The sequence below is a fragment of the Pseudopipra pipra genome, chromosome W, assembly GCF_036250125.1.
Source record: "Pseudopipra pipra isolate bDixPip1 chromosome W, bDixPip1.hap1, whole genome shotgun sequence".
In the NCBI taxonomy this organism is placed as follows: Eukaryota; Metazoa; Chordata; class Aves; order Passeriformes; family Pipridae; genus Pseudopipra; species Pseudopipra pipra.
Genome location: NC_087580.1, coordinates 26,753,235 through 26,778,091, shown reverse-complemented (window position 1 = coordinate 26,778,091; position 24,857 = coordinate 26,753,235). Strand labels below are relative to the sequence as shown.

Below are 24,857 nucleotides of genomic sequence, written 5' to 3'. Positions count from 1 at the left end.
TGGTTGCCATGGTAACTGACTGTAGCAACGGGAATGAATGATGGTTGCCATGGTAACTGACCATAGAAACGACAATGCTGGTTGCCATGGTAACGGACTGTACTAGTGGAAAGCATGTTGGTTGCCATGGTAACTGACTGTAGCAAAGGGAACATATGGTGTTTTCCGTGGGAACTGACCGTAGCAACGAGAATGTATGTTAGTTGCCATGGTAACCAACCATAGCAAAGTGACTGTATGATGGTTGCCATGGTAACTAAACATAGCAATGACAATGTATGATGGTTGCCATGGTAACCTGTGTGTAGCAATGGGAATGTATGGTGGTTCTTATAGTAACTGACCATGGGAATGGGAATGTATGATGGTTGCCATGGTAACTGACCATAGAACCTGGAATTCAGATGTTTGCCATGCTAACTGATCGTAGCAATGCTGCTGTATGATGGTTGCCATGGTAACTGATTGTAGCAGTGGACTGTATGATGGTTGCCATGGTAAGCAACCACAACAATGGGGATGTGTGATGGTTGCCACAGTAACCGACCGTAACAGTGGGAATGTATGGTGGTTTCCGTGGTAACTGACCGTAGCAACAGGAATGTTTGATGATTGCCTTTGTAACTGACCATAGCAATGGGACTTTACAATGATTGCCTTGGTAACTGACTGTAGGAATGGGAATGTATGATGGTTTCCATGGTAACCGACCGTAGCAATTTGATTGTATGCTGGTTGCCATAGTGACCGACTGTAGCAACGCGACTGTATGATGGTTGCCATGGTAAATGACAGTAGCAGTGGGACTGTATGATGGGTGCCAGGGTAACTGACCATAGAAATGGCAATGTATGATGTTTGCTATGGTAACTGACTGTAGGAATGGGAATGTATGATGGTTGCCATGGTAACTGACCATAGCAACGAGAATGTATGATGGTTACCATGGTAACCGAGCATAGCAATAGGAATGTGTGATGGTTGCCATGGTACCTGTGTGTAGCAATGGGAATGTATGATATTTGTTATGGTAACTGACTGTAGGAACGGGAATGTGTGACGGTTGCCATGGTACCTGTGTGTAGCAATGGGAATGTATGATATTTGTTATGGTAACTGACCATACTAACAAGAATGTGTGATGTTTGCCATGGTAACTGACTGCAGGAATGGGAATGTGTGACGGTTGCCATGGTAATCAATTGTACCAGTGTGAAGTATGATGGTTGCTGTAGTAACTGACCATAGAAACGGGAATGTATGATAGTTGCCAAGGTCACTGACTGTACCAATGGCAGTGTATGATGATTGCCATGGTAACTGACCATGGCAATGAGACTGTAAGCTGGTTCCCATGGTAACCAACCATACCAGTGGGAATGTATAATCATTACCACGGTAACTGACTGTAGGAATGGGAATGTGTGATGGTTGCTCTGGTAACTGACCGTGGCAATGAGAATATATGCTGTTTGCCATGGTAACTGACCATAGCAGTGAGAAGTATGCTCTTTGCCACAGTAAATGGCTGTAGCAATTATGGTTGCCATGGTAACCGACCATAGCAATGACAATGTATTATGGTTTCCATGGTAACTGACTGTGGCAATGGGAATGTATTCTATTTGCCATGGTAACTGACCATAGCAGTGGGAATGCATGCTGGTTGTCATGGCAACTGTGATTTACTTAGGCTTTGAGCATGATATTTTCATCTGCAAAAACATCAATGAGTGCCCAGAGATCTCCCAAGATGGGCTTTAAAGGTCTCAAGCACATGAGCACTAGAGAGGGGCTAAGGAGCTGTGGCCTCAATGGTGTGGAGACTGAGGACAGCACAGGACAGCCCTGAGAGGGCTTGAAGGGAGGATTTAGAGATGGTGGATCCTTTTGTCAGAGCAGAAAAGAGCATGAGAAAGAAAGAATTAATGCCAAGTGCAGCTGGGGAGGTCCCGAGTGGACGTGAGGAAAAAGGAATTTCACTCCATGGAAAACGCTGTGCTGCAACACATCACCCAGGAGGAGTCTGGATGAGCCCAAGGTTTTGTGTGTGCAGGAAGAGCCAGGGAGGACACAGAGATGTCAGTGCAGGAAGGTGCCAGCCAGGTGGGGCAGCCGGGGGGATGACGACAGCCTGCAGGGAAAGGGGCAGGGCATGGACACCGTAGGACAGCCTGGGCTGGAGAGAAGACAGGGAGGGGGAGAAGCTGAAAGGCCCTGACAGAGCCACCTTCTGCAGGCCTTTGGCCATGGCTGCTGTCTGTGCCCCTGATGCCAGGAGGAGACGAGTGGCCCTCGCAGCCCTGGGGCCTCATGGCCTCCTTGTCCCTGCTCAGCAGCCTGGCAGGTGCCACCCCATGGTCCTGCCCTTGGCATTGCACATCTCACATCCCAGTGCCCCAGGAAGAGCCCTGAGGAATGAGGCAGGGACAGGATCTGCCTTCCCAGGGGCTGGGGGTCAGGGCTTGGCCTGGTGGATTAAGGAAACAAGTCCAGTTTTCCTCAGCATCAGAGCCACCTTTCCCTTGCTTGTCCATCCTTGTCATCACTGTCTGCACTTTTCTGCTCTAACTGGAACCTGGGGACACGTTCTCATGTGTGTCCCTCAGTGAGACTCATTAGCACTACAAGAAACTTTACTGTTTCTCTCTCATTTTGACTTCTTGAAAAGTTGTTTGAACTTCCTCTCAGAGACTGAGTCTCATGTAAACAACGTCAAACCCCCTGAGGGTCATGAAATGCCTGGGGCTGTTGCTGTGCTGCTGAGCTGGGCCGGGCTCCTGGCACACAGGGAGCTCCTGGCAAGCAAGAAGAGCTTCAAAGAGACAGCTCTGCTGGTGAGCAGCTCCTCTGCACAGCCCAGCAGGGCTGAGGGCACTGCCAGGGCAGCTCAGGGACACCAGCAGGGCACACACAGAGCTTCAAGGGGCTCAGCACTGGCAGGAGGGCTGAGAGCTTCCTGCAGGAGGAATCTTGGCAGGGCTGCACATGGTGAGTCTGTGGCTGCAGGGCAGTGCAGGGGCAGCTCCTGGAGGCATCTCCTGAAGCTGGCCCAGCCCCAGCTGATGGGATGGGTGAGCAGGGGGCTGTTATGGGGCACTTTGGAAGAGCTGTGAAGCCGGGGGTGCAGGCAGGGGTGCCCAGGGCTGTGGGACAGAGCAGGGTCCTGCAGCCCAGGGTGCTGTGCTGGGCAGGGACTCTGCTGCCTGCCAGGGGCAGCTCTCAGCCGGCCCGGGGAGCTGCTCCCAGGGCTGGGGCAGAAGGGCTGTGGGCAAGGAGCAAACCTGGCAGGGGAGGGAGGATCTTTTCCATGTCTCCCTGTTGCAGGGTCAGACCAACTCACAGCTCCAGATCAGTACACCATATTGAATGGAGAATTTCTTGAAAGCTCAGAAAAGACAGGGGCTACAGGAAAGGAATTAGTCCTGAGGTGTGTTTCCTACTTAGGCATTGTAGCAGAGACATTGTTCTCTCAGTTCAGGAGGCTGCACTGAAATTCAAACTCTTTTACTCTCAGAGGTGAATATTTCAGGCAGTGTCAGAAATGAGCACAGGATCCTGGGCAGTGCTGAGCCTTCCCTTGGGGGTGGGCACTCTCCTGTCCCAGCCCTTGGCTTCTCTGCAGGAGGGCTCCTGTCCTGCTCTGTCCAGCACAGTTGCACCTCTGGGCTGGCACAGGGGACACTTCACAGAGCTGCCCTTTCAAGCAGCACACTGCCCTGCTCTCAGCACAGATCTTGGTGGGGTTTTTAAAGATGAATCTGTGTGTGAAGTCATCTTCAAGGCAGCCCAAGGGAAAGTGCAGGGCAGATGGGAAACAGATTGAGAGGCACTGCAGCTCTCCTGGTTCTGCAATAAGCAACGGAGAGCTCAGCCCTTCTGCCTGTCCTGGCTCAACACTCGTCAGATTTGTCATCAGAAAAATTTGCCCTAAGAAAACACCCCTCAGGTTTTATGATTGTAAATAAAAAACTCAGTAAAAAATATTTTAAGGGTACACTGTGCCGCTTTCCTGCAGCCCAAATTGCTCCAAGACAACAGTACAGGAAAAGCTGGGTTCCATGTGACATCCCCTGTGATCATGAGAGCTGTCCCAAACCAGCTCCATGTCTGCACTGCAGCAGAGCAAAGATGAGTCCTTGGCAGCACATGGCCAGAGCTCCTGCTCCTCACAGCACCCTCAGAGAGCACAAACCAGAGAAAAGAAATGCCTTGACTTGGAGGGGATTTCCCTGAAAACTGCCCTGGCTTTGCTGAGAGGGGGCTGTCTTAATTGTTCCCTGTGTTTTCCTTTTCTGAACAGACCTGTCCTAATGAACAGCAAATGTCCAACAGCAGCTCCATCACCCAATTCCTCCTCCTGGCATTTGCAGACAGGCGGGAGCTGCAGCTCCTGCACTTCTGGCTCTTCCTGGCCATCTCCCTGGCTGCCCTCCTGGCCAACGGCCTCATCCTCAGCGCTGTAGCCTGTGACCACCACCTGCACACCCCCATGGGCTTCTTCCTGCTCAACCTCTCCCTCACAGACCTGGGCTGCATCTGCACCACTGTCCCCAAAGCCATGCACAATTCCCTCCATAACACCACAACCATCTCCTATACAGGATGTGCTGCACAGGTCTTTCTGCTTGTCTTCTTTCTTGGAACAGAGTTTTCCCTCCTCACCATCATGTGCTACGACCGCTACGTTGCCATCTGCAAACCCCTGCACTACGGGACCCTCCTGGGCAGCAGAGCTTGTGCCCACATGGCAGCAGCTGCCTGGGCCACTTGGTTTCTCTATTCTCTGCTGCACACAACCAATACATTTTCCCTGCCCCTGTGCCAGGGCAATGCCCTGGGCCAGTTCTTCTGTGAAATCCCACACATCCTCAAGCTCTCCTGCTCACACTCCAACATCAGGGAACTGGGGCTTGTTGGGGTTAGTGCTACTTTTTGTTTTGGGTGTTTCATTTTCATTGTTTTCTCCTATGTGCAGATCTTCAGGGCTGTGCTGAGGATCCCCTCTCAGCAGGGACGGCACAAAGCCTTTTCCACGTCCCTCCCTCACCTGGCCGTGGTCTCCCTGTTTGTCAGCACTGGCACATTTGCCTACATGAAGCCCCCCTCCATCTCCTCCCCATCCCTGGATCTGATTGTGTCAGTTCTGTACTCAGTGGTTCCTCCATTACTGAACCCCCTCATCTACAGCCTGAGGAACCAGGAGCTCAAGGATGCCCTGAGGAAACTGATAAGTGGGTGTTTTTCAGAAGCAATAAACTCTCCTTCTTCTGCATGTTATCCATCTCATTAAAGTCCAGTTCTGTTATGGACTTCATTAACGGCCCACCATACCTTCTCTATTTTTTGCTCCTGGTAGGGGCGCTATTTTTCTGAGAATTTGTTCACACCAAAAAATCTTTATGTATAGAAATATAGATATATAAAGATATATATATATATAAAAGTATATATATATATACTTATATATATGTAAACACCATTTTCATTTCAGTGTTTGCCTTTCTAGCCTGGCCCACATGCTATACAAATTGGGAATTGTACTTGCTGTGTGCTTCAACCAAATAAAGAACTCTGCATTGACTTGTTTGCCTGACATCTTTCCTCTCTGACTTCTCTGCAGCTGCAGGGTCGGTGCCTCTGTGCAGAGCTGGGCCAGAAAAGAGTCCCAGCAGAGCAGCACTGCCAGGGAGCAGCAGCCCTTCTCCTGCCTGGCCTCCTCTCCCTTCCCTTCCACACTGTCCTGCAGAGCCCTGTGTTGTTGGAGGCCTCAGTGCTCTGGCAGTCGGTCCCAGTCCTGCTGCAGGACTGTGCAGGGACTGCAGGCAGGGACAGCCACGGGCACTGCTGGCACAGAGCTGACCTCTGCAGCAGCACTGCCATCCTGCAGGGGCATCTCCTCAGACCAGGGCCTCAAAGCTTCCATCTGCTTTCCACTTTGCTCTCCAGGATGTGCCCAACACAACGCCCTGCAGAGGAAAACAGCAGTGACCAGCACAAGGGTGGGAGTGCTCAGGGTGGGGGCACCCAGCAGTGCCCTGGCACAGCCAGCGCCGCTCCCAGCACTGGCCTCTCACCCCAGGCCATTGGGCTTGTTCTTCCCTCCAAGGAGGGACATCAAATGACCAGCTCAGGAGTCCATGTTTGCACTGCATGTACAAGACATGCCCCTGTGTCACGGCTTGGGGCTGGGGGGGTGGAAGGCTTAAACAAAGTTGATGGCAGAAGCCGTCTCGTTGAGCTACGAGGGGCAGAAAGGACCCCCTTGCTTTTTAAATTCCTTCTCAGAGAGGAGTCTGGCTGTGGCTAGATCCAATCTCAGGCTCAGATTTTGGTTTTGACTGAAGGAATTATAAAGGTGTGATTAAATCACTTTGTCCTGCAGGTTTTAGGGATGGCAAATCAGAAATATTTCTAGAAAATTAATTTATTTATTATGACAAATGAACAGAAAATTGATCAGACAAGTGAATAGGTGAAAGACCTTAAACAGAATTATTTACTACACAGTATAAAAGCCAAAACCGCCTAGTAGCATAGTGTAAGATAGGACAGTGCAGTCTATCAAAGTCATTCTATAAAGCAATTGGATCAAAGCCAGCAAAAAGAAACAATCCTGAAGCAGAGATTGGGGTAACTCACTCCACAATGACAGGGGGTAGTTCTCTCTCTTTCACTTAACCCCTGGGCAGTGACCATGAAGAGCTGTCCCTGCTTCATGGCAGAAGCTCCACACACTTCAAGGAAGTCTGTGGAAGAATCTGCCCCATGACAGTTGAACGGGGCTTTTATAGTTATCAAGGGTTTGACTGCCAGACATATTTGCAGGCCAGGAAGCAGCTTATCTGTCAAATCTTGTTTCAAAAAGCAGGATGTGTGTTTGAAGTTTCATGAAGCATTTTGGGTTTAGCATAATTCAACATTAAAAACAGCACCTTGACAGGAGCAGTAACTCATCACAGAGAGTGTGCATTGTTTGCATTCTCTGACCATTTTTTAGGTATTATCAGAGCAGAACATCCTGCCAGAAACGGCCCCATTGATTCCATGAGGTTGCAAAAACTCTCAGGGTTCATTTGGTTCCATGAGGTCCCTCAGTGTCACAATGGCCCTGATGATTTCATGAGTTTCCACTATGCCCTAGGATTCCCTTGGTTCCTCAAGGCCCTGCAGTGTCACAATGGACCTTTGATTCCACGATGTTCCAAAATATCCCAGGGTTCCCTTGGCTCCAAAAGGCTCCCCAGTGTCCCACCGGCCCCTGGATTCAAGGAGGCCCTGCAGTGTCCCAATGGCCACTCAGTTCCATGAGCTCCTGTTCTGGTTTACCTCAATTTCTGTGGCATCGGAGGTGCTGCCCCTCGGGACACATTGTCAATAAACCATCCAGCTGACTTGGATGAGTGTAAGAGCTGGGGAACACAGGATAATCAGTCATCCCCTGAACACCTTGGAAAATTCCCTGCCTGACCCGTAACACAAATAGAAGAGTTTGGATGCGATTCCCAAATAGTTTGGAAACTCCAGTCATTCCTGACACCAGGATGGAAATTCAGCAGATAACTAAAGCCAGTCCCCTTGGGAGCCCACAACCAGCGGGGCTGAGGGAGGCCCTGGCAGCTCCCCAGCACCTCCCTCTCAGTGGGACACCTCTGGCAGCCTCTCCCAGCTCGGGAACCCTCCAGTTTGCAACACTCCAAAGACCCTCACTGATGCCCAGGACAATTCTGATCCCCCTCAACAAACACTCCTCCAGCTGTGACCCTTGTCTGGTGGGAAACACAAAGGGATTTGGGGGAGTGTTTCCCTGACAACAAGGAGAATTTGGGAGAGGGACCTTTCCACACCCAGCTCTTGATGTGTCCACACATCTCTGCCTGGGCGTGGGTGTGAATTGACTGTGGTGGGAATGTTGTTATTGTGAATCTATAATTCAGTCACTGTTAAAATTGTAGCACATGCTATTGAATCACCTGGTAACTGTTCAATTGGTCAATGATTAAGTGCCCCCTTGTCTTTGGATCCAAATCCTTGCATCCCAAGGCTCTGTGTAAATCATTCTCTTTCATAAAAAAAAATATATATTTTTTGTGACTTCCACTTTAAAATCTTCCTCCTTAGCTAAGCTACAAAACAACTCTAATTAGTTGTTGACATGAAGACAAATAATGGAAGAGAAACAAATTGTTTTTCTGTGTTTTAATGAGCCCCACGGTGTGTTTGCAGCCCAGCCCATGATCCTGAGGTGCTGAGAGAAGATTGAAGCAGCTGCTGAAGAAGTCAGAAGCCAAAGTCCAAGTGCCTTGAAGCATTGCTGGGCCCCACTGAGGGCAGGCACTGACAAAGCCTCCCCAGGGACTCCTTGGAGCAGCTCCTTGGAGGCCAGGAGTGCAGGCAGACAAAGGCTCTGGGCAGGCCCCTGCAATGCTGAGCTAAGCCTGCCTTGGTTTTGTGGAGCACAAAGGCCAAGGCCTGAGCCCCAGGCCCTGGCCCAGCAGATCCTGTCCCTCCCGGCTGGCTCAGGGCTGTTTGGGGGGCACTGGGATGGGAGGGGGAGCAACAACAAAGACCCAAAACTGGGCAACCCCTGCCAGGCTCCTGAGGGAGGGGCGAGGCAGAAACCAAGGGCAGAACCTGCCAGGCAAGTTGCTTGTGGTGGCCTGAGTGGCAGAGGCAGCTGCCAGAGGCAAGGGGACAAAGGCCTGGGTGCCTTTGGGCCTTGCAGCCCTGCCAGAGCCCTTGGCCATCTCTCCTGCAGGCTGTCCTGCCCTGGCCATGGTGCTGCTCTGGCCTTGCAGGCTGCACACACCCCTCCTGCTTTCCCACCCCCTCCCAGCAGCATTTCTAGACCCTCCCTGATGTCTCTGCACCAGCTCTGGCTGTTGCCATGTGCACTTGGCCTTCTGAACTTGGATCCTGAGCCCCTGTGCCACAGGACATCCCTCCCAGAGCCCAGGCCCTTCTCCTGGGGGTCACTGCAGAGCTGAGCAGATTCAGGTCACCTCCCATTCCTCTGCCAACCCCCTGGGCCTGCTCTGGGCCCTGCAGGTCCTTGCCCTGCTCCCAAGGGCTGTGGGGGTGCTTAATGGTCAGGGCTTGGGGTTTAGAGCTCAGGGTTGGGATTAGGCAGAACTTTGGGAGGTTTGTGGTTCTGCTGGCAGTGTCTGGTCCATGATTAGTGTTTTGGGCTGGGTTAAGATTAAAGTTTGGCTTTTCATACCAACAATGCAGGTTTGGGATTGGGGTGGGCATTGGAGTACAAATAAGAGTCTGGAGTTCTGGGTTTGGGCTTAGCCTTTGAGGTCAAGTTGAGGTTGGGATTAGAGCAGTGGATTCCTTTCATTGGGAGGGGCAGCACTTTTGGATTGGGGCTTGAGGTTAGAAATAGCGTAAAAGTCCATCAGGAGTGTTTGCACAGTCAGTGTTTCAGCACCCCGAGCCTTAACTGAACCTGTTTTTACCTCATAAAATTCGTTCCCCTCTGTTGGACAAGCCCCTCTTTCCTTCCCCAAATATCCAATCCTTTTTTTCTCAGTTGCTCCTAATGTCCCCCAAACTTCCATCTGGGTGGGCTCAGCTTTGTGATGACACTGTGCAACCTCATGGAATCAAGGGGCCATTGTGGCACTGCAGGGCCTCATGGAAACTAAGGAACACAGGGACACTGTGGTGTGAAATCTTGTAGAATCAGGGGCCGTTTAATATCTGGGGCCTTGTGGAACAAAAAGAACCCTGAAACATTTTGGAACCTCATGGAATCAAGGGGCCATTGTGTCACTGTGGTGCCTCATGGAAACAAAGGAACCCTGGGACACAGTGGAACCTCATAAAATCAAGAGGCCACTGCGACACTACAGGGCCCTTTTGGAGCCAAATGGACCTTGGGACACTGGGGAACCCAACGGAATCAAGGGGCCATTGTGACACTGGGGAAACTCGTGGAAAAAGGGAACCTAGAGACACTATGCAACTTCATGGAATCAAGGGGTCATTGTGACACTGAGGACACCACATGGACTCAAGGGACCACTGTGACACTACAGGGCATTATGGTGCCAAAGGAACCTGGGGACACTGTGCAATCACATGGAATTGGGGTGCCATTGTGTCACTGCAGAACCTTATGGAATCAAGAGGCCCTTTGGACAGTGCAGGCTCTCCCTGGGACACTGCAAATCAAGGAGGCATTGTGACACTGTGACACTATGGACCTGAGGACACTGTGGAAACTCATGGAATCCAGGGGCCGTTTTGACCCTGCAGGGCCCTATAGAGCCAAAGAAACTTGTGGAGAAATTGGAACCTCATAGAATCAGGAGTCATTATAACACTGCAGGGCCTTATGGAACCAAAGGAATGCGGGAATACTGTGGAATCTCATGGAACCAAGGGGCCACTGTGATACGCGAGGCCTCTTTGGAACCAAAGGAACCCTGAGACATCTCAGACCCTCATGGAACCAAGGGCCAATAGTGAGAGTGAAGAGCCTCCTGGAACCACTGTGCATCCCCAGAACTCCATGGAATCAAACAGAGCTGCTGCCTCCCCCCCGCCGCCACACAGACCGGAGTCGCCGGCTCTGCCCCGCTTGGACACCTCTGGAGTCAGCGTGTTCTTGGGCAGCACAACTGATCTCAGACCAGAGAGTTTCCCACTTTTTGCTTTGCCCCCTCTTTTCCCCAGGCACAGGGCAGCCTCTTCCTATGGCCCCTCTGCTCACACAGGGTGTCCTGCTCTTCTCCTGGCACATCCCATCTCCCCACAGACCCTTTCCCCAGGGGAACACGTCTGTGCTGGCCTGAGTAGCCCTTCCTGCACCTCCTGCCCATGCTCCCCACAGCCCCCGAGCTGGGGGGGCTGCTCTGCAGAGCACGGGGGCTGTGGGGCCCAGGACCATGGGGGACTCTGTTGGGCTGTGCTGCTCAAGCTGGGAGGCAGAGCCAGCTGATGGTGCTCCCTGCCACTGACCACCTCCCACAGAGGCTCCTGTGTGGCCATGGAGGGGGCTCAGAGGGGCCCTACCTTGTTCCAGAGCTGGGACATGGCTTTGGGGGCTGCTCTTGAGCGACCTGTGGAAATTCACTGAGGGGAACACAAGTCACTTGCAAGAGTTTTCCCTGTACCTGCTGTGTCTCCTGGGCTTGCAGAGCTCTGTTTGCCACTTCACAGCAAGATTTAGTACTTGATCTCTTTGTGACTCCACCCTGGGCAGGATTCTGCTCCAGGGCCCCATTCCCTGCTGACTGGATGGGACGGGCTGTCCCTGCAGATCCTCTGTGCTCTCCTGCACTTCCTGAGTTCCTACAGACAAGTCCTCACCTGCCATCAGAGCCCTCACAAGCTGCAGAACCCCAGGCAGGTGACTTGGAGATCATTTGTCATCTCCATTGGCCATTGGCCACCAACACACAACATCTGAACCAGCCCTCAGTCCCTGAAGTCTCAGTGGGTCCCTGACCTCACTGCACTGTCTCCATGGAAAAACAAGCAAAGCAACAAGACTTTGGAGAGTCTAATCCTTGGACTTCTTCTCCATACCAGTGTTGGGAAAAGACCTCAGCCCTCAGGAAGTGCCTGGAGGGGAACCCCTTTGCTGCTGGAACTGCTGTTGTGGAGCCCAGCCCTGTCCCAGCAGTGCCCAGGGCCTGTCCCTGCCTGTGCTCACAGGCCTGACCCACAGCAGGACAGTGACTGAGCTGCCAGAGCACTCAGGCCTTGGGCACGGACAGGAAAGGAGAGGGTGGGAGTGCAAAGAGAGCAGCTCTGAACAGACCCAGTTCTGGTGCTCCCTGGCAGTGCTGGGACTCTTTTCCTCCCCAGATCTGCAAATATGGAAATGTCCTCCAGCTTCAGGGGAGGTGTTGGAGGAAGAATCTGGAAAAAAGAATTTGTGTCCTTTCTTCCACTCAGAGATTGTGATTCCTCATGTACAAACTAACACAGGGAGGATGTTTGACAAATACCTTGCTGCACAAACTTTTATTTTGTTTAAATGCACACAAAGCATGACTCCTCATTTCTATATTTTGTGGGTGAAAAAAAAGAGGTAGAGGGTGAATTTGATGGGATGAAGAATAAAATTTCAGTGTTAATGACATGAACAGAGGGAAAAAACATGGAAGCCCCCAACCCAAAAACTACGAAAAGCTTTAGAAGGCAGGCTGGGCCCAAAATATGTTACACAATGAGTGTTCTGCAGAAGAAAAGAGGTAGGTTACTGCTTCTTAAAAAAACATCCAGTCATCATTTTCCTCAGGGCATCCTTGAGCTCCTGGTTCCTCAGGCTGTAGATGAGGGGGTTCAGTGCTGGAGGCACACTGAGTACAGAACTGCCACCACCAGGTCCAGGGATGGGGAGGAAATGGAGAGGGGCTTTAGATGGGCAAATGTGGCAGTGCTGATAAACAAGGAGACCACAGCCAGGTGAGGGAGGCAGGTGGAAAAGGCTTTGTGCCGTCCCTGCTGAGAAGGGATCCTCAGCACAGCCCTAAAGATCTGCACATAGGAGAAAACAATGAAAATGAAACAACCAAACATTAAACAGGCACTAACCCCAATGAGCCCAATTTCCCTGCGGTAGCCTGAGTGTGAGCAGGAGAGCTTGAGGATGTGTGGGATTTCACAGAAGAACTGGCCCAGGGCATTGCCCTGGCACAGGGGCAGGGAAAATGTATTGGCTGTGTGCAGCAGGGCAATGAGAAACCCAGTGGCCCAGGCAGCTGCTGCCATGTGGACACAAGCTCTGCTGCCCAGGAGGGTCCCGTAGTGCAGGGGTTTGCAGATGGCAACGTAGCGGTCGTAGCACATGATGGTGAGGAGGGAAAACTCTGCTCCAAGAAAGAAGACAAGCAGGAAGACCTGTGCAGCACATCCATGGTAGGAGATGGTTGTGGTGCCCCAGAGGGAATTGTGCATGGCTTTGGGGACAGTGGTGCAGATGCAGCCCAGGTCTGTGAGGGAGAGGTTGAGCAGGAAGAAGCCCATGGGGGTGTGCAGGTGGTGGTCACAGGCTACGGCGCTGAGGATGAGGCCGTTGGCCAGGAGGGCAGCCAGGGAGATGGCCAGGAAGAGCCAGAAGTGCAGGAGCTGCAGCTCCCTCCTGTCTGCGAATGCCAGGAGGAGGAACTGGGGCATGGAGCTGCTGTTGGACATTTGCTGTTCCTTAGGACAGGGTCTGTTCAGAAAAGGAAAGCACAGGGAACAGTTAAGACAGCCCCCTCTCAGCAAAGCCAGTGCAGTTTTCAGGGAAATCCCCTCCAAGTCAAGGCATTTCTTTTCTCTGGTTTGTGCTCTCTCAGGGTGCTGTGAGGAGCAGGAGCTCTGCCCATGTGCTGCCAAGGACTCAGCTTTGCTCTGCTGCAGTGCAGATATGAAACTGGTTTGGGACAGCTCTCATGATCATAGGGGATGTCACATGGAACCCAGCTTTGATGGAAAAACTCAATTCCTGTACTGTTGTCTTGGAGCAATTTGGGCTGCAGAAGGGAGGCACAGTGTATCCTTAAAATAATTTTGACAGGATTTTTTGTTTACAATCATAACACCTGGGGTGTTTTTTTAGGGGCAAATTTTTCTGATGACAAATCTGAACAGTGTTGAGACAGGACAGGCAGAAGGGCTGAGCTCTCCATTGCTTATTGCAGAGCCAGGAGAGCTGCAGTGACTCTCAGACTGTTTCCCATCTGCCCTGCACTTTCCCTTGGGCTGCCTTGAAGATGACTTCACACACAGATTCATCTTTAAAAACCCCACCAAGATCTGTGCTGAGAGCAGGACAGCGCTGCTTGAAAGGGCAGCTCTGTGAAGTGTCCCCTGTGCCAGCCCAGAGGTGCAGCTGTGCTGGACAGAGCAGGACAGGAGCCCTCCTGCAGAGAAGCCAAGGGCTGGCACAAGAGAGTGCCCACCCCCAAGGGAAGGCTCAGCACTGCCCAGGATCCTGTGCTCATCTCTGATCCTGCCTGAAATATTCACCTCTGAGAGTAAAAGACTTGGAATTTCAGTGCAGCCTCCTGACCTGAGAGAACAATGTCTATGCTACAGTGCCTAAGCAGGAAACACCCATCAGGACTAATTCCTTTCCTGTAGCCCCTGTCTTTTCTGAGCTTTGCAAAACATTCTCCATTCAATATGGTGTAGTGATCTGGAGCTGTGAGCAGGTCTGACCCTTCAACACGGAGACATGGAAAAGAACCTCCCTCCCCTTCCAGGTTTGCTCCTTGCCCACAGCCCTTCTGCCCCAGCCCTGGCAGCAGCTCCCCGGGCTGGCTGAGAGCTACCCCTGGCAGGCAGCAGAGTCCCTGCCCAGCACAGCACCCTGGGCTGCAGGACCCTGCTCTGCCCCACAGCCCTGGGCACCCCTGCCTGCACCCCCGGCTTCACAGCTCTTCCAAACTGCCCCAAAACAGCCCCTGCTCACCCATCCCATCAGCTGGGGCTGGGCCAGCTTTAGGAGATGCCTCCAGGAGCTGCCCCTGCACTGCCCTGCAGCCACAGACTCACCATGTGCAGCCCTGCCAAGATTCCTCCTGCAGGGAGCTCTCAGTCCTCCTGCCAGTGCTGAGCCCCTTGAAGCTCTGTCTGTGCCCTGCTGGTGTCCCTGAGCTGCCCTGGCAGTGCCCTCAGCCCTGCTGGGCTGTGCAGAGGAGCTGCTCACCAGCAGAGCTGTCTCTTTGAAGCTCTTCTTGCTTGCCCGGAGCTCCCTGTGTGCCAGGAGCCCAGCCCAGCTCAGCAGCACAGCAACAGCCCCAGGCATTTCATGACCCCCAGAGGGGGTTTGCATTGTTTACATGAGACTCAGTCCCTGAGAGGAAGTTCAAACAACTTCTCAAGAAGTCAAAATGAGTTTGAAATACTGAAGTTTCTTGTACTGTTAATGGGTCCCACTGAAGGACATGACTGTGAAAGTATCCCCAGATTCCAGTTGGAACAGAAAACTGCAGACAGTGATGACAAGGATGGACAAGCAAGGGAAAGGTGGCTCTGATGCTGAATAAACTTTGACATGTTTCTTTATTTCAAAGGGCCAAGCCCTGACCCCCAGCCCCTGGGAAGGCAGATGCTGTCCCTGCCTCATTCCTCAGGGCTCTTCCTGGGGCACTGGGATGTGGGATGTGCAATGCCAAGGGCAGGACCATGGGGTGGCACCTGCCAGGCTGCTGAGCAGGGACAAGGAGGCCATGAGGCCCCAGGGCTGCAAGGGCCACTCCCCTCCTCCTGGCATCAGGGGCACAGACAGCAGCCATGGCCAAAGGCCTGCAGAAGGTGGCTCTGTCAGGGCCTTTCAGCTTCTCCCCCTCCCTGTCTCCTCTCCAGCCCAGGCTGTCCTACGGTGTCCATGCCCTGCCCCTTTCCCTGCAGGCTGTCGTCATCCCCCCGGCTGCCCCACCTGGCTGGCACCTTCCTGCACTGACATCTCTGCGTCCTCCCTGGCTCTTCCTGCACACACAAAGCCTTGGGCTCATCCAGACTCTTTCTGGGTGACGTGTTCCAGCACAGCATTTTCCATGGAGTGAAATTCCTTTTTCCTCATGTGTACCAGGGGGAATTTATGCTGATACTTTTGGTCTGTGTTTGGCCCTGCCACTTGTGAAAGCTTTGCTCTTTCCCTGCCAAGTTATGGGAAAACAAGCACTGATAAGCAGGAAAGTTGTCCTTGAGAGCTTTTTGTATAAACTGTTTTAATTGGTGTTCTGTGATTGGTTACTTTTCCGTCAAGGGCATTTGCAGGAGAAAGTGATGATGAAGTGAGGAAGGCTCGACCCCAGACTCAATTAAGATAGACCCCCAAAACACTCTGCACATGCGTGTGTGGATTTCCGAAGTTCTCACGCGTGCACAGAAGAGATGCACTGACATAACTGGGAGGTGGGACTGAGGGCATCTGGTGGGGCGGTGCTGGCCACACCTGGGGAGGTTGTGGTCTCTCAATTAATTGTTTAAAAAGCAGATAGTGCTTCCTTGGCGAGAGCTAGTTTACTTCAAGGACAACGTTGCCTTTTGGCGCTTGCCAGCTTGTTAACTTACTGACTCTCCGAGGATGCCGCTTCTGCTCTGGGTAATTATAGGTATGCTAGGTTGGTAAGATAACTTTATGGGCAACAGCTGGGTAACTGGGGAGATCGTGCTGGGGGCTGATTCCTCTCCTCGTTCCTCCCTTTTGGGTTTGTTTATTTTCTTGGCCACCTTTTTGTAATAAATATTGGTTTTTTCTGTTGAACTAGCAACGGTGTCCATTTTTCATGTCTGTATATCTCAGACCTTTTCCCTGATAAAGTAACCCCTCCCCGATACACTCATGTCTACTTGGGACCTCTCCAGCTGCACTTGGCATTAATTCTTTCTTTCTCATGCTCTTTTCTGCTCTGACAAAAGGATCCACCATCTCTAAATCCACCCTTCAAGCCCTCTCAGGGCTGTCTTGTGCTGTCCTCAGTCTCCACACCATTGAGGCCACAGCTCCTTAGCCCCTCTCTAGTGCTCATGTGCTTGAGACATTTAAACCCCATCTTGGGAGATCTCTGGACACTCACTAATGTTTTTGCAGATGAAAATATTGTGCTCATAGTCTAAGGAAATCACAGTTCCCTTGAAAACCAGCATGCATTCCCATTGCTATGGTCAGTTACCATGGCAAATAGAATACATTCTCATTGCCACAGTCAGTTACCATGGCAACCATAATACATTGTCATTGCTATGGTCGGTTACCATGGCAACCATAATACATTCCCATTGCTACAGTCAATTACTGTGGTAAACAGCATACTTCCCACTGGTACAGTCAGTTACCATGGCAACCATCATACATTCCTGTCACTACAGTCAGTGACCATGGCAACCATCACACATTCCCATTGCTACGGTGAGTTACCATGGCAACCATCATACATTCCCACTGCTATGGTCAGTTACCATGGCAAACAGCATATATTCTCATTGCCATGGTCAGTTACCACAGCAACTACCATACATTCCCATTGCTAAGGTCAGTTACCATGGCAACCATCAGACATTCCCATTCCTACAGTCAGTTACCGTGGCAATGATCATACTTTCCCACTGGTATGTTTGGTTACCATGGCAACCAGCATACATTCTCTATGCCATGGTAAGTTACCAGGGCAACCATCATACATTGCCATTGGTACAGTCAGTTACCATGGTAATCATCATACAGTCCCTTTTCTACAGTCAGTTACTACAGCCAACCATCATACTTCACACTGGTACAATCGGTTACCATGGCAACTGTCACACATTCCCATTGCTATGGTCAGTTACCATGGCAACCATCATACATTCCCGTTACCACAGTCAGTTACCATGGCAACCAACATACTTCCCACTGCTACGGTCAGTTACCATGGCAACAAGCATACATTACAATTGCCACGGTCGTTACCATGGCAACCATCACACATTCCCACTGCTATGGTCGGTTACCATGGCAACCATCATACATCCCCGTCACTACGCTCAGTTACCATGGCAACCAGCATGCATTCCCATTGCTATGGTCGGTTACCATAGCAACCAGCATACATGTCCATTGTTACAGTCAGTTACCATGACAACCATCAGACATTTCCATTTTTATGAGCAGTTACCATGGCAACCATCATACATTCCCATCACTACAGTCAGTTACCATGGCAACCAGCATATGTTTCCATTGTTACAGTCAGGTACCATGGCAACCATCAGACATTTCCATTGTTATGGGCAGTTACCATGGAAAACAGCATACATTCCCATTGCTTCAGTCAGTTACCACGGCAACCATCATACCTCCCACAGGTACAGTCAGTTACCAATGGCAACCAGCATATATTCCCCTTGCTACAGTTAGTTACCATGGCACCCATAATACATTCCCATTCCTACTGTCAGTTACCATGGCAACCATAATACATTCCCATTCCTACTGTCAGTTACCATAGCAAACATCATACATTGTCATTTCCACAGTCAGTTACCCTGGCAACCATCATACAGTCCCATTGCTATGGTCAGTCACTATGGCAACCAGCATATAATCAAATTGCTATGGTCGGTTACAATGGAAACCATCATACATTCCCATTCTTACAGTCAGTTACCATGGCAACCATCATACATTCCCATTGCTACAGTCAGTTACCAAGGCAATCATCATACATTCCTGTTGCTACGGTCAGTTACCATGGCAACCACCATACATTCCCAGTGCTATTGTCAGTTACCATGGTACCCATCACACATTCCCATGGCTGTAGTTGGTTACCATGGCAACCATCACACATCCCCATTGCTGTGGTTCGTTACCATGGCAACCATCATATGGTCCACTGCTACAATTAGTTGCCATGGCAACCATCATACAGCCATGTTGCTACGATCAGTTAGCATGGCAACCATGTGAATTCCAGTTTCTATGGTCAGTTACCATGGCAACCATCATACAGTCGTCTTGCTACAGTTGGTTACCATGGCAACATCATACATTCCCGTTCCTACTGTCAGTTACCTTGGAACCATCATACATTCCCATTGCTACAGTCGGTTACCATGGCAACCATCATACAGTCCCATTGCTACAGTCAGTTATCATGGTAATCATCATACTTCCTATAGCTGTGGTCAGTTACTATGGCAACCAACATACATTCTCATTCCCACGGTCAGTTACCATAAGAACCACCATACATTCCCTTTGCTACAGTAGGTTACCATGGCAACCATCATACATTAGCATTGCTATGGTAAGTTACCATGGAAACTATCATACAGTCACATTGCTATGATTGTTTACCATGGCAACTAACATACATTCTCGTTGCTACGGTCAGTTCCCATGGAAAACATCATACATTCCCGTTGCTACAGTCAGTTACCATGGCAAACAACATACTTCCCACTGGTACAGTCTGTTAGCATGGCAACCACAATACATTGTCATTTCTCTGGTCAGTTACTGTGTCAACCATCATACTTCCAGTTGCTACAGTCAGTTTACCATGGCAACCATGACACATTTCCATTGCTACAGTCAGTTACCATGGCAATCATCATACTTCCCACTGCTATGGTCGGTTACCATGGCAACCATCATACGTTTCCATTGCTACGGTTTGTTACCATGGCAACCACCATAGATTCGCATTGCTATGCTCGATTACCATGGCAACCATCATAAAGTCACATTCCTATGGTCGGTTACCATGGTAACAAGCATACATTGCCGTTGCTACAGTCAGTTACCATGGCAACCGGCATACATTCCCATTGCTACGGTCAGTTACCACAGAAACCATCATACTTCCCTCTGGTACAGTTGGTTATCATGGTAACCATCATGCATTCTCATTGCTACTATCAGTTACCATGGGAACCATCATACCTCTCACTGGTACAGTCAAATACCATGGCAACCATCATACATTGCTGTTCCTATGGTCAGTTACCATGGCAACCATCACACATTCCCATCGCTATGGTCGGTTACCATGGCAACCAGCACACCTTTCCATTGTTACAGTAAGTTACCATGGCAACCATCAGACATTTCCATTGCTATGGGCAGTTAACATGGCAACCAGCATACATTCCCATTTCTACAGTCAGTTACTATGGCAACCTCTTGGTTCCTCTTGGAGAGAAGCAGATGCAGATGAGCCTCCCTGTTGTCCACCAGCCTGGCAGCTGTGCTCTAAAGGCCTGTGTCCCAAGGAGTATCTTCACCAAGACTCTGCACAAACCTCTGGGACTCTTTGCATCCTGTCGTGGTGCCTTTCCAGTGAATTCCAGGGTTATCAAAGCCAACTTGAATGGGATCTTTGTCTCACTCCACAAGCTCACCCAAACCACTCTCTCCTCTGACCCTCACCCACAAAAGTTCACCCAAGTTGTTCATCCCCTAGAGCAGCTGCACAGCTCCAAGAAGCTCCTTCCTGCTGAGGACACCTCTCTCCTGCTCTTTGTCTCCTGTGTCTCCTTGGCCTTCTCTCCCAACCCATCACAGCCCTGCAACCTGGGAACTGTCTCAGCAGGCCTGGGCTGTTATTGCCTGCAAGTGGAATGAAGAGAGACTTGGGGCTGCAGCTCCTCCTGCCTGTGCCCCACACACAGGGCATTGGGGCCTGTCTGGCTGCAGCCCCTCAGCGGGGGCACCGGGGGTAAGAACAGACTTGCAGTGGGGAAAGCTGCTCTGAAAGCCCCGAGAGCTGGGGTGTGCAGAGGCTTTGCTGACAATGGCCTTGGGGGTGGACGTGCTGGGACTCAGGCCCAGGGGGAAAATCCCAGGCCTGATCCCTGAGGAGATCAGCACATGCTGCTGAAATGCTGGGGGAGAGAAGAGCCAGCAGAGGGAGGAAACAAGTGTGGACAGCCTGGGCTGATGTGCTTTGGACTCGTGCCTGGCCCGGCCTTGGCTGGGCAGAGAAGGGACAGCCTTTGTGTCCCTGCAGGGCTGGGATTCACTCCCTGCCCCAAAGGCCCCCAATGTGTCTGAGAAGCCCTGGGTGGTGCCTGTCCCACAACTGCTGGGAATGGGGACGGGGTCCCTGCACAGGCCCTGTGCTGTCCAGGGCAGCTGCTGCACTTGTGCTGCAGAGCCCTGGCACCTCCCCTGCACTACAGGTCCCTCTTTGGCTGTTCAGTCCAGGCTCAGCTGCCCTCAATTAGGTTCAGCAGTGAAGAGATGTCTATGAGACAACTGCCATTGTACTCTGAGTACCTGTAGAAAATACCCTGAGAAAGAACAGGAGATAGACCTCTCTCCCTGTGCCACCTGACTCCGTTTGGTCACCTGAGCACCTCTAGGGGCTGCCCTGGACAGAAGGAACAGTGACAGGTTCCCTTGTCCTACATGTGGGCACCTTCTGCCACTGAAGTTGGCCAAAGCAATGTCCCAGCAGCCTCCAAGGAGATCCCACAGCTGCTGCCCTGTCCCTAGGAACTGCTCCATTGCAGCCTGCAGTTCCCAGCAGGAATCTTGGTCACCTCTGGCCCCTCAGAAGGAACCAGGGGTTTGTGTCCCAGCAGGTCACTCCTGGCTTTGGTCTTCCTTCATTGCCATGGGAGCTGGGACAAGGAGTCACCTGCAGGTGCCTCTTTTGGGCCCACTGAAGTGGGGCAGGAGGAATCCCAGCCCATGGGGGTTGTGGAGGGAGCTGAGTGTCCTTCTGGCCCCAGGTCTGCAGAGCCACATGGAGACACCTCTGTTGACTCAGCTGAGTCCCTTCCCTCAGTGCAGGTGAAGGAGATCCCTCCTGGGCACTGTCTGGGTTTCCTGTCTAATGATGGGACATGAAAAGGGGACTCTTGAACTCTGTGTGTGTTTGGAGAAATGACAGTGCTGAAAGAAGTGTCTGTGCCCAGCTGAGAGAAGGCATATCATTATTTCCTTAAGCTGTGTGCCAGCAGGTTCCCCTGGAGCCCCAGGGACAGCTGGAGGGAGCCCAGAGGGGCAGAGCAAGGGCTGCCTGGGGCTGTTGCTGTGCTGCTGAGCTGGGCTGGGCTCCTGGCACACAGGGAGCTCCTGGCAAGCAAGAAGAGCTTCAAAGAGACAGCTCTGCTGGTGAGCAGCTCCTCTGCACAGCCCAGCAGGGCTGAGGGCACTGCCTGCAGCACCCAGGGCACAGGAGAGAAGGCAGAGAGATGAGAGGCAGCCTGGGCTGGGAGGTGACTGAGCTCTCACTACAGGAGAAACCTTCCCAGGATTTGAAGGAAGAATTCTCTGGCTGTGGGAAAGTTCAACTTGCCTTCCTGGAGGCATCTCCTAAAGCTGACACATCCCACAGCTTCTAGGATCTTTCCCCAGGACTCTCCCAGTTCCTGCAGTGCAGGGGAAGTGGCCATATGGCAGAGCAGGGCAGGAGCTGCAGGCAGCAAGGGCAGAGAGGAGAAGGGAGCAGGAGGTTCAAGGGATCCTGGGGTGGGAGGACAGGGCAGAGCTGCTCAGGGCAGGAACCTTGCCAGCCCTTTGCCACGGTCTGGCTCTGGCTGCAGAGCAGTGCAGGTGAGTTCCTGCAAGTGCCTCTCCCAGCTGCCAATGCCAGCAGTGGCAGGAGCTGTCAGGATGGCTCTGCTGGATTTGCTGGGGTGCAGCAGGAGAAGCTGCTGCAGAGCAGGACTTGCTGCTGCCCCATCAGAGGCCCAGGGCCAGAAGGTTCCCTGTGCCAGGGCTGGCGGTGGGGTGTGAAGGTGGGGGCTGGGGGAGAAGGGCTGTGGGGAAGGAACAGCTCCTGGGAGGGCAGAGCAGGGCAGAGTCCTTCTGATCTCCAAAGTGGGCTGCAGGGATGAGGGCTGGTCACAGCTCCAGATCAAAGCAGGAAATTTCCCAGAAGGTATTTGCAAGAGGCACAGACAGACAGGAGGTACCTTAAATAAAATGAACCAGTTCTTTCAGTGTTATACTCTGGGTTGTCTGGGTGCTGACTGTGACAGAGAAATCTATCTCTGAGCACAGGAGGAGACACTGAAACATGAACTCTGTTAGATTAGAGGAGATTGAACCTGAGAGTGTCAGACATTGAAATTGTCTTATAGACAGCATCAGTGTTACTTTTTCAGCCCTGGGCCAAGGGAAGCAGCTGCTGGCAGGGACAGCTCCAGGCAGCAGAGCCCTGGGCAGGGAGTGGGGGGCAAGAGCTCCCAAAGGCCTGGGGGAGGGGGCATTCAGGCAGCTCTGGGATCCCTTCCCTGCAGCTCTGCTGGGCACTGTGTGCTGGGCCATAGAAATGAGGATTCCTGCAGTGGAAAAGAACCTTCCCAGATGTGATGGTAGAAATAGAAAACACAGGCAAAATTATTCTAAACTCAGACTAAGCTTCTGCTCTGCAGCCCCAGCTCTTCTGAGTCATTACAGTAGAGATGGAACTTTTGTATTCAAGGTCTCTTACATCTGACATTCCTTGTGTGTATGAGAGCTCTACCAAAAAAGTTCCATGTCCAGCTGCAACAGAGCAAAACTGACTCCTTGGCAGTGCATTTGGTGACATTTGACACATTGATTTCCTTTAGGAATGGAGTGGCTTTTTCACAGAGGTCTGTCTTAACTGTTCCTTGTCCTTTCCTTTTCTGAAACAGATCCTGTGCTAAGAAATAACAAATGTCCAACAGCAGCTCCCCCACCCAGTTCCTCCTCCTGGCATTTGCAGACAGGAGGGAGCTGCAGCTCCTGCACTTCTGGCTCTTCCTGGCCATCTCCCTGGCTGCCCTCCTGGCCAACGGCCTCATCCTCAGCGCCGTAGCCTGCGACCACCACCTGCACACCCCCATGGGCTTCTTCCTGCTCAACCTCTCCCTCACAGACCTGGGCTCCATCTGCACCACTGTCCCCAAAGCCATGCACAATTTCCTCTGGAACACCGGAACCATCTCCTACATGGGATGTGCTGCACAGCTCTTTTTCTTTGCCTTCTTCATGTCAGCAGAGTTTTCCCTCCTCACCATCATGTGCTACGACCGCTACGTTGCCATCTGCAAACCCCTGCACTACGGGGCCCTCCTGGGCAGCAGAGCTTGTGCCCACATGGCAGCAGCTGCCTGGGCCACTGTGTTTCTCAATGCTCTGCTGCACACAGCCAATACATTTTCCCTGCCCCTGTACCAGGGCAATGCCCTGGGCCAGTTCTTCTGTGAAATCCCACACATCCTCAAGCTCTCCTGCTCACACTCAGGCTACCTCAGGGAAATCGGGCTCACTGTGATTATTGCCTGTTTAGTGTTTGGTTGTTTTGTTTTCATTGTTTTCTCCTATGTGCAGATCTTCAAGGCTGTGCTGAGGATCCCCTCTCAGCAGGGACGGCACAAAGCCTTTTTCACGTGCCTCCCTCACTTGGTCGTGGTCTCACTGTTTGTCAGCACTGGCTTGTTTACTTACTTAAAGCTCCCTTCAATCTCCTCCCCATCCTTTGATCTGTTGGTGTCAGTTCTATACTCTGTGGTTCCTCCAGCATTGAACCCCCTCATCTACAGCCTGAGGACCCAGGAGCTCAAGGACACACTGAAGAAAATGATGACTTGATGTTTTTCAGAAGCAAAAATGTTTCTTTTTTCTGCTCCATAACATTCAGAATGGATGGCCCAGCCTGCCTTCTCAGGTTTCTTATGGCAATAATTTTTGGGAGCTGTTCTCTTTTTTCTTGCAATAATTTTTTTCCACAAAAGAAAATGTTTTTCTTCCTGCCCTTTCTAATTCATTGTCTGCTATTGAATTTGATTCTGATACTGTCTAAATGAGGAATTGTAATTTATGGATTTCAAAAAAACTAATTTTCTTGTAGAAACTTTTTTGGATTTAATCCTTCCTCTGGTACTTTTGAAGTAGCAGGGACTGTCCCTGTGTGCAGATGCATAGAGAAAAGGAGACCCAGCACAGCAGCACTGCCAGGGAGCACCAGAACTTATTCTGAGCTGCTCTCTTTCAACTTCCACGCTCTCCTTCTGCACCCATGTATAAGACCTGACTGGTTTGATATTGGGGTGTGGAGATGTAACAAGAACTAATAGTTTTTGCAACAAAATGTGTCACAGAAAATTACCGTGTGCAATTTAGAGAAATCGTCCAAGCAAGGTGAGAGAAAAATGAAGAAGGGAGCTGAAGCAGCAGGTATATTTATAACCAGGAATACTGTCTCAAAGGAGTTCATAAGACAGTCACTTGGAATTTCGGGGACTCCAAACAGAGAAGACCACCAAAGACGCTCGATGAAGCCCCTCAGAGACCTTATAAAGATATGTATATATGCTAATGAAGTGTTGGGAGCTGCAGGTCCAGTGTGTCTGTGAATGCCCTGAATATGTAACAGGAATGCAGGGAACAAAAAATGGATAACCATGTAATGCTGACATAGAAGCAGGAGTGAAGATACCTC

General features: G+C 51.2%; 1 protein-coding gene and 1 pseudogene across 1 annotated transcript; both read right to left on the bottom strand.

Moving 5' to 3' along the window:
• LOC135405598 (zinc finger protein 850-like) overlaps nucleotides 1-24,857 on the bottom strand; it is a 598,288-nt pseudogene that overhangs the window by 145,642 nt on the left and 427,789 nt on the right.
• Nucleotides 12,301-13,270, bottom strand: LOC135405513 (olfactory receptor 14A16-like). The gene has a single exon (XM_064640218.1). The coding sequence runs from the start codon at nucleotides 13,150-13,152 to the stop codon at nucleotides 12,301-12,303; it is 852 nt and encodes a 283-aa protein (XP_064496288.1). The 5' UTR covers nucleotides 13,153-13,270.